At 38.2% G+C, this 10,403-nt stretch overlaps 1 protein-coding gene across 1 annotated transcript in view; it reads right to left on the bottom strand.

The window, feature by feature from the left end:
• Nucleotides 1–2,040: 2,040 nt before the first annotated feature.
• The window catches only part of LOC107753950 (tumor necrosis factor ligand superfamily member 10-like), a 32,827-nt gene continuing 24,464 nt past the window's right edge, over nt 2,041–10,403 (bottom strand). The window contains exon 5 of the mRNA XM_016570238.1: nt 2,041–3,556. Within this exon, the coding sequence (XP_016425724.1) occupies nt 3,102–3,556 (455 nt within the window). The 3' untranslated portion in view covers nt 2,041–3,101. The remainder of the gene's footprint in view (nt 3,557–10,403) is intronic.

The following is a 10,403-nucleotide window of genomic DNA, read 5'->3' as shown; positions in this document are numbered from 1 at the left end:
ATTCATGTATTTTCAGATTTTATTTAAAAACCGTACAAAGAGTATAAAACAATAAAAAAGGCCACTTAAAAGAGTGTAAGACAATAGGAGTCAATGGGAAGTCCCCACCATGATAGAAAAACAAACCTTTTTTGTCTGAAAACATCTTTTGTGTAAGAGCACCATGTGTGTCCGTGTGGGTGGGTTAGCTGTGGTATTGTGTGTGCAAGTTTGGCAAAAGAAAAGGAAAACAAATGGCATATAATTCATCGTGGAAGTTATTGGCATGGGCACAAATGCACAAGTTAGCAAATAAATGATCACACTACGAGTCATGATTCAAAAAAAGGCACTTTAATTGTTGAAAATGACACCTCGAACTTATGTTTTAAGGACACTGTAAAATGATACAATAAAGGGAGAGCGTGAGAGGTATCAGTACATTCTTACCAAGATGGAGACGCAACATTGGTAAACAGTGCATAGCATCTTTTTTAAATGGAAAACAGTCCCACAGATCGGTGGTCAGAGAATTTAACAATCACAAAGAAAAAAAACAAACTCTCAGTGGAAAAGGAAATACAATAGTCCTTTTGTTTCAACTGAAAGCTCATGTTGCTCACTGGATTTCACTGTGTTCTGCCCCACTCAAGTTTTTCACAGCAGTTCTGTAAAGTCTCCGCAAAGCTCGGTCAAAACAACCAGTCAAGCATTTAATTAAAAAACACACTCACTTATATACGCACCTAACATACATTTGTCTTCTGTGTTCATACTGTGGTTCAGAGGGCAAGCCCTGCTGTAATCCGTCTAGAGCCGCTGGAATTCAGCCATATTTCTCTTTCCTGGCCACCCCTCACCCCACTTCGAACCCTATGTTGTACAGATAGGTACATATTTCAACTTGTATACACATGTGCACACTCACACATGACCCTGGGCGGGCTTGAGCAGATTGACTGGGATAATGAGCTCGGTCGGTGCGAATTGGTAGGATTATCCAGACTCCTTTGGGGAAAGTTCACCCAAAAATGAAAATTCTATCATTTACTCACCCTCATTTCAATACAAACCTGTATGACTTTGCAAAATGAGATATTTTAAAGAATGATTTTTCCCCAGAGTCCAGTGTTGTTTTGGACCTCATTGAATTTCATTTGTATGGACAAAAAAAAAAACACACACACTGAAACATTTTTCAAAATAGTTATTTTGTGTTCCACAGAAGAAAGTCATACAGGTTTGGAACGACATGAGAAAATGTTCATGTTTTCGCTAAGCAGACGAAGTCTCACTGGGCTGATGATGGGTAATAAGCACTGATGAGGTTATATATGACTTCAACACTGATCTAAAACATACCTTGAACCTCCCTTAACATGATAAAAGTTAGTGTTTAGATTGAGTGTGGTCTCAGATCAGTGCATAACGACAACCCAAAGGCACTTTTACACATATAAAGTCTAGTGGTATCTGACATCACATTCCCTTAAGACATAAAAAACACCCTGTATAGAGAAATTTTGGCATTACGGCACGTTATACCAGTCGAGAGAAGTGCACTCGTGCCAAAAGCATTAACCTGCTGAAGAATAATTTGTTCTCCCCCTCTGGATTAATTCAACATCCAAGTTTCTTAATCCAGACAAACTGCAGATAAGAGTCAGACAGAATGAAGTTTTGTAATGTGTGGTATAACTAATATTATGACCATAGTTAAATGCCACAAAGAGTCTTGGCTCGTTCGCTCTTGCTGTATAATGTGATTTAAGGCACTGTCTTGGCAGGGACCCTTTAGCTCACTGACTTTATCAGTAAAAACTGGGGCAGAGTCCAGAGAGAAGAAAACATGCTCGTGGTTTACAATGAAACCCAAGCGAGTGTTTGCTCTCTCTCTCTCTCTCTCTCGGAAACACCATTGTGACAGCACTCGATCATTTACAGTGGAAAAAGTAATCACCCCCCACCCTCTCCTCCTTCAAACATTTTCTCCTCCCAAAAAACAGGCTCGTATCGAGATTCACAGCGCTGTTTCATTTGGATAACGCCACGACGTTTACAGCGCGAGGCTCATTTTGTGGCATTTTCATGGGAGAACACTGCAACGCTTGTACATTCATTTCCAAACCTCATGATTCTGAATTAAATACAATTTTATATACACAGGTTGAACCAACCACACAGAGAAAGAGATGGATGTACAACTAAGAAGAGGCACTTGGAGAGTGTTTTTGTATGTGTGTGCAGCACACTAGCAAAAACGAAGCATTATATGGCCGCGACATTTCAACAAACCATGTAGCGTAGTGTTTATTTAACCTTTCATATGGCTGGCACCACGTGAGCTGGGAAGCACGTGTGTCTGTGCGTCCCTCCCTGACAGTACTTCCTCCTGCACCCCGGACTAGACAGCAGAGGGAGACTTGTAAAGATGATTTGTATCTGAGACAAAACGTATATGTGTGTTGTATCTTATCGCTGTGTTTTGTAAGCGTGGAAGCCATAAATACTCAAGAGAATGAGTGCTCTTAAATGCAACAAGCTGAATTCCTCTGTGTTTATGTGTGCATGTGAACTCTTTTAGGTCCTTTTCTTGTCCGGGCATGTTGCTCCGCTGGTCCAACAGGACGGGGAGAATTCCAGTCTTGCAAACTGCCAGGATGCTCCTTTGAGGCTGGTAGAGCTGCATACTTCCCCTCTCATCTCTCTTTCCTCTACATTCCCGCTGTCATCATTCTCTTCTCATATCTCTGTTTTTAAAACTGTTTTAGATCTGCTGTTCACAAAATATTCCCCTCCAGCGGACAAGAGCGAGTTCACACGTTAAACCCTATACACCATTGGCACAGATTCACGTTGTGTGAGTTTTTGTCTCTCCTCTTCGTTTTTTGCTACCGTTTCAAAGGTCCACATCTTTGATGTGATCTGTAGAAATATACATACATTCCTCTGTCTTTAAAAGAAATAACCTTGTCTGAAATGTCTCTCATTCACACATCCTTCACATATTCGAAGTCTTAAGGAAAGGAAAGGTGAACGATGAAGTCTTTTCTCTTTGGGTCGCAACCCCAAAACGACCCACCCAATGGTAAGGTCCTGGGTTTAGCTACTCTGATATGTTCTTACAGGTCCAGACGGAAAGCTCCGAAGTAGCTAGAAGAGTCCTCGCCGTACACCATTGTGGGAGATGAGACGGACACGAAGACCTCGTCGCCTGCTTGCAGCTCAAACAGGCCGCCCTGGTACACTGAATGAAGGGCGTATTCTGCGTCCGGAGCCCAACATTTGGTCCCCACTCCCTTCAGCAGCTGAATCGGCCTCAGGTAGGAGGTTTTCTTATAGATGCACTGAACCAGCTGGTGGCTTACGCCGTTTTGATCGCCCTCGCTAGGAGAGGGGTAGCGGAAGTACACCTGGGAGTACAGGTAGTAGCGACCGCCCTGGGGTACGCGAAGGCGTCCATTAGCCAGTGTCATGTTGTGCAGATGGGCACCAAAGCTCTGGTTGGCCCAGGAACGTACAGGGTGGCGGCAGGACTGGTGCAGGTCTGGTTGAGGGGTGAAGTATTGAGCACCAACTGAGAAAAAGGGAGAAGACGAACTTTAGGTTAGCATGAAACGCCATTCGCAACCCATTTTACTTCTGTAAAGTATGTATTTTTGAGTGAAACATTTTGATATTCAATGCGACCAGTGTTGTTATTGTTAACCAAAACTAAATCTAAAAATATTAAAAACCATTGTCATTAATTGAAATAAAGCTGAAATAAAAATCAGATGGAAAATTAGAAATGTTGCCTTGGCAACTAACTGAAATGACAAGGTTAAGCTGAAGTACTAAAATTACTAAACCTGAAATAAAATACAGAAATAAAAAAAAATAATAAAAATGAAAAAAGCACATAACAAAATTACTAAAAATTAGGCAAAAATTTAAATCTGAAAAGCTGAAAATATAAAAATAAAAGCTAATTCAAAATATTAATGAATAATAATATGTAGATACAAAAAGAAAAATGTAGAACAGGACTTTCATTCATCGGCAAGTGATTGGATTGTTAACTGATGAATTGCAAATGTTAATTATGGCCGGTAACGATAAGCTGATAATTTTTCACGTTATGGCTGATAACCGATAAATTACTGATATTAAAATTCAATAATATTTTGTGCAAATTAATAAAAAAAAAAGCAATAAAATCTAACATAAATCATTTTAAATGGTACAAGTGAATTTAGGCATCACAACATTATAAACATACAGTATAAAAATAATATTAATTTAGAGATTTGCCAAAGATTACATTTAACAGTGTTATATAATTATTAGTGTTTTAAAGATTAACTTTAAGTGAGCATTAAGTAATGCCAAAGGTAATCTGAATGTGGAAAGGCAAATAATTCATGACAAAAAAAAAAAACAGTAGTAAAAAAGAAGAAAGGTTCCAAGACGAGGAGCAGGTGCCAATTAAGGCAAGGCACATAATTCACAAGCTAAAAGGGAGGAATGAAAGATTGGTGGATTAGTACAGGAGAGATCAGAACAGGAAGGTATGGCTGCACAGGAGAGGAAGTCACGGACAGAGTGAAAAATCGAAGAACAGAGAGCGAAAGACTGGGGAGGAAGGGAGGTGTAGAGCACATGGAGGAGCAGGCGGCATGTTCCTTAAACACAATGAGCCACATTCCTCAAAGAAGACCAATAACACGCTAGACCTGCTCTTTGATTTACTGCTTCAGAAAGTTTTAAAAGGGCCGTTCTTCTGACAAAAGTTGATAAACACATGAAGTACAGATGTGTAGGAAAGCCCACCGCTATCACAGCGGTTAATATAGATGTTCTCATCGATTAAACAGTTTCGGCTTTTTGAAGTTAATGGCATGTGCAATTTTCATAGTGTGTGTATGTGATCCATCACCAAGCACTGTGCAGACAGGTTTGTGAATAATGCGTGCACGTGTAAAAAAAGAAAAACACTCCCTTGCAGTTTAGCGGTCAGATTTATGATTTGTGCTTCAGAAACAAAGCTGGTTTGACTTGGTTTCATTTCCTTCTGGGATGCGTGACTGAATAAATCTCTTTATTTTTCTGGCACGCATGCAGTAAACAGGACTTTGATCCGAGCAGCTATAATGGAACTTCAAGGAGCAGACAAGATTTTGGGATATTTAGCGATATTACTTTACAGTAGCTAAATAATTAAACAATTTCAGGCTGTTATATAATCAATTTCTTCTTGGCAGCTGTCTGCCGGGCATTTTTGTCATCGGGAAACTCTGCTTCTGCCTGGCAGGATGGATGGATGGGTGGGTCATGCACTGTACATGGAGGACACAAAAAGCATGTGCATGTACGGTACTAGTTACAGTGCTGGCTGGAATACACTACATGACTTTTAAAATCTGAGCAGATTTTAAAACACAAGGCATCGTACACTTGCGACTTCATAAATGGTTACAGAGAAAAAACTGAGCATTATATGCTAAGTGACCGAATTCTGCAGACTGGCTCTGAATTTCAGTAACTAGCGTCGACTCGTCTAGACTGCAAATCAGGGGAAAAAATTTGGGCAAAAGTCATCTAGTGTATTGCAGGCTCAAATGTGTTTATTGAGAGCTTAAAGACTTTGTTCTAAAGCTCTGATCTAAATATTAGTTGATAAACTAAAAAAAAAAAAAATTTGAAAAAACTGAAATAAAATAAGGTCTTAAAGTGCTAAACTTTATTACTAAAACTTAAACTAAAATTAAAATTTAAACTGAAAATATAAAAATAAAAGCTAGTTCAAAATATTAACAAATACTATAATAGTAAATAGATACTAAAAGAACACTGAACACAAGAAAAATGCAGGGCAGGACTTTCATAAATCAGGAAGTGATTGGATCGTGAAAGGTGAGTGTTAAACAAAATTAGTTTTTCCATCTCAATATATTTTTACAGCTCCTCTCTCAGGAGCTCTGCAAAGAACAGGTCGATTTTGGCCCGTGCAATCAATATTCATGAGCCTCTCTTCTGATTGGCCTGTTGTTTTCTGAGTGACGCACGGCCAGGCCAACCACAGGTAACTAGGGTCATGTATGCTCTAGCCTGCTGTGGATTGGTGATGCTCACAAGTAAGGTCAATAGAAACACCGTTCATGATGGTCACTGCTGAGCGAAATGTTGTCCGGCCTTACATGTTTGAGCCGAACTCAGACCCCGAATCGGCGACGACAGGAGACAACCAACCACCTCCTCAAACGCGCTTACAACAGGATGTTTCAGAGTGGTAATTCATGTTTTGTTTTTTTTCAAACACCGAATGCAGTAAATACAAACTTGACCAGCCGAGCGTTTGCAATCACGTAAACTTGAAGACACTTGTACAAATGCGGATGGGTGACATGAATGGAAATGATTCCAGATTGGCGATGTAGTATTTGGTTTCTGTATTCTGTACTGTATTTTCCTGCACTCAAACCTGCCAATCTAAAGGATCAAACACAGGATGTTTCAGAGTGGTAATTCATGTTTTGTTTTTTTTCAAACACCGAATGCAGTAAATACAAACTTGACCAGCCGAGCGTTTGCAATCACGTAAACTTGAAGACACTTGTACAAATGCGGATGGGTGACATGAATGGAAATGATTCCAGATTGGCGATGTAGTATTTGGTTTCTGTATTCTGTACTGTATTTTCCTGCACTCAAACCTGCCAATCTACATTTACATTTACATTTATTCATTTAGCAGACGCTTTTATCCAAAGCGACTTACAAATGAGAACAATAGAAGCAATCAGACCGAGAGAACAACAACAGTATACAAGTGCCATGACAAGTCTCAGTTAGGCTAGCACAGTACATGTAGCTAGGGTGTTTTTTTTAAATAATAGAATGGAATAAAACAGAATAGAATAGGTAAGTGCTAGTATTAGTTGGTCAGGTGCTGGCGAAAAAGTTGTGTCTTTAGATGTTTTTTTGAAAATGGCTAAAGACTCAGCTGTTCGAATTGAGATCAGGAGGTCATTCCACCAACTTTCAACTTCAAGTTTATTTATTTATAAAGTACTTTCAAAACCACGGTGTGGAAACCAAAGTGCTGTACAGGAAGACTAAATAAAAATATAAAAATAAAATCAAGCATAAAACATTATTTTATTTATAAAGCACTTTCAAGACCACGGTGTGGAAACCAAAGTGCTGTACAGGAAGACTAAATAAAAATATAAAAAATCAATCAAGCATAAAACATTATAAACATATACCACAACAACAAAACAAATTACAAGACATTTTTAAATGCTAATGAAAATAAATGAGTTTTAAGCGCACTCTGAAATACAGGAAGTGTAGGAGAAGATTTTACAGACAGAGGAAGGTCATTCCAAAGCCATGGAGCAGCAACAGAAAAGCACAGATCATCTTTACATTTTAAACGAGATCGAGGAACCATCAGATGTAATTGATCGTTAGAACGCAAAGACCTATTGGATTGATGCAAACTGATTAAATCAGAAATATACTCTGGTGCTAAACCATGCAAAGCTTTAAAAACATATAATAGCACTTTATAATGAATCAAGCACAAAACATAAACATATACCACAACAACAAAGAACAAATTACAAGACATTTTTAAATGCTAATGAAAACAAATGAGTTTTAAGCGCACTCTGAAATACAGGAAGTGTAGGAGAAGATTTTACAGACAGAGGAAGGTCATTCCAAAGCCATGGAGCAGCAACAGAAAAGCACAGATCATCTTTACATTTTAAACGAGATCGAGGTACCATCAGATGTAATTGATCGTTAGAACGCAAATACCTATTGGATTGATGCAAACTGATTAAATCAGAAATATACTCTGGTGCTAAACCATGCAAAGCTTTAAATATATATAATAGCACTTTATAATGAATCCTGTATCGTACAGGAAGCCAGTGTAATTTAATAAGCACAGGAGTAATATGCTCTCTCTTCTTGGTACCCGTTAAAAGCCTAGCCGCTGAATTCTGAACAAGCTGCAGGCGGGAGAGAGAGGCCTGACTCACACCCAGATACAATGCATTACAATAATCCAAACGAGATGACACAAAAGCATGCACAATTTTCTCCAAGTCCTCAAAAGAAAGGATAGACTTCAACTTAGATAAAGATCTAAGATGGAAAAAACTATTTTTAACAACGGCATTAATTTGACGATCAAATTTGAGCTCCGAGTCAAAAATGACACCAAGGTTTTTCACTCTAGAAAGATTTTTCCCAGGAAGTAACGAGAGAACAACAACAGTATACAAGTGCCATGACAAGTCTCAGTTAGGCTAGCACAGTACATGTAGCTAGGGTGTTTTTTTTAAATAATAGAATGGAATAAAACAGAATAGAATAGGTAAGTGCTAGTATTAGTTGGTCAGGTGCTGGCGAAAAAGTTGTGTCTTTAGATGTTTTTTTGAAAATGGCTAAAGACTCAGCTGTTCGAATTGAGATCAGGAGGTCATTCCACCAACTTTCAACTTCAAGTTTATTTATTTATAAAGTACTTTCAAAACCACGGTGTGGAAACCAAAGTGCTGTACAGGAAGACTAAATAAAAATATAAAAATAAAATCAAGCATAAAACATTATAAACATATACCACAACAACAAAACAAATTACAAGACATTTTTAAATGCTAATGAAAATAAATGAGTTTTAAGCGCACTCTGAAATACAGGAAGTGTAGGAGAAGATTTTACAGACAGAGGAAGGTCATTCCAAAGCCTTGGAGCAGCAACAGAAAAGGCCCGATCACCTTTGCATTTTAAACGAGATCGAGGAACCATCAGATGTAATTGATCATTAGAACGCAAAGACCTATTGGATTGATGCAAACTGATTAAATCAGAAATATACTCTGGTGCTAAACCATGCAAAGCTTTAAAAACATATAATAGCACTTTATAATGAATCCTGTATCGTACAGGAAGCCAGTGTAATTTAATAAGCACAGGAGTAATATGCTCTCTCTTCTTGGTACCCGTTAAAAGCCTAGCCGCTGAATTCTGAACAAGCTGCAGGCGGGAGAGAGAGGCCTGACTCACACCCAGATACAATGCATTACAATAATCCAAACGAGATGACACAAAAGCATGCACAACTTTCTCCAAGTCCTCAAAAGAAAGGATAGACTTCAACTTAGGTATAGATCTAAGATGGAAAAAATTATTTTAAACAACGGCATTAATTTGTCGATCAAATTTGAGCTATGAGTCAAAAATGACACCAAGGTTTTTCACTCTAGATTGATTTTTCCCAGGAAGTAACCCCAGGCAGTCAGTGACATCATCCACACATCCCTTTTTACCAAATAAAATAAACTCAGATTTATTCTCATTCAGTTGGAGAAAATTATTAGCCAACCAACACTTAACCTCAGCCAAACATTCATACAGAGATTGAATGGATAAATGATCCTTGCATTTCAATGGTAAATAAAGTTGTGAGTCATCAGCACACAAATGATAATGAATGCCGTGTTTTTCAAAAATTGATCCTAGAGAGAGCATATAAAGGGAAAACAAAACCGGTCCCAGGATTGAACCCTGAGGAACCCCACACATGAGAGGGGCAACAGATGAAGAGTAATTCCCTAGACTGACTGAAAAAGTCCTATCTTTTAAATATGAAGAAAACCATTCTAAGGGTAAACCTTGAATACCTACATGGTCTCTAAGGCAATCAATGAGAATCTTATGGTCAACTGTGTCAAATGCTGCAGTAAGATCTAAAAGTAACAGAACAACACAACTTCCAGAATCAGCGCCACGTAGAATATCATTAGTAACCCTCAAAAGAGCTGATTCTGTACTATGGCCGGCTCTAAACCCTGACCGAAATGTTGTTCTTCACCAAAAAATCATTAAGCTGTGCATACACAATCTTCTCCAGCATCTTTGAAATAAAAGGCAATTTTGAAATGGGATGAAAATTATTCATATCAGAGGAGTCTAAACCAGCTTTTTAAAGGGGCTGGATAACTGCATGTTTAAAACTAGGTAGAACAACACCAAATGTCAAGCTACTATTCATAATAGTTAAAAGGCATGTACCAATAGAATTAACCATTTCTTTAAATAAAAGAGACGGAATTCACATCACAGGGAGACCTAGTGGGCTTCATGTGTGCAATTATTTCTTTGAGCTGTGGAAGAGAGACAGGCGTAAAACAAGTCAATTGCTTTTGGAAGGACAGAGTGTACAATAAAATCATTAGTAACAGATGAAATCTGGGATCTAATTCCAGCAGTCTTATCAATGAAAAATTTTTAAAACTTTTCACATGTGTCAACAGAAGGAGAGAGTAATGGCATAACAACAGGATGGAATACAGTGTTTACGGTAGAAAAAACAACCAAATTTAGCTTTTAGGTGACCAATTGTCTGTAAAAGCAGTTTAAAA

The sequence above is a fragment of the Sinocyclocheilus rhinocerous genome, unplaced genomic scaffold (assembly GCF_001515625.1).
Source record: "Sinocyclocheilus rhinocerous isolate Xijiao unplaced genomic scaffold, SAMN03320098_v1.1 scaffold831, whole genome shotgun sequence".
In the NCBI taxonomy this organism is placed as follows: Eukaryota; Metazoa; Chordata; class Actinopteri; order Cypriniformes; family Cyprinidae; genus Sinocyclocheilus; species Sinocyclocheilus rhinocerous.
The sequence above is the reverse complement of the archived record's forward strand: the minus strand, read 5'-3'. Positions and strand labels throughout refer to the sequence as shown.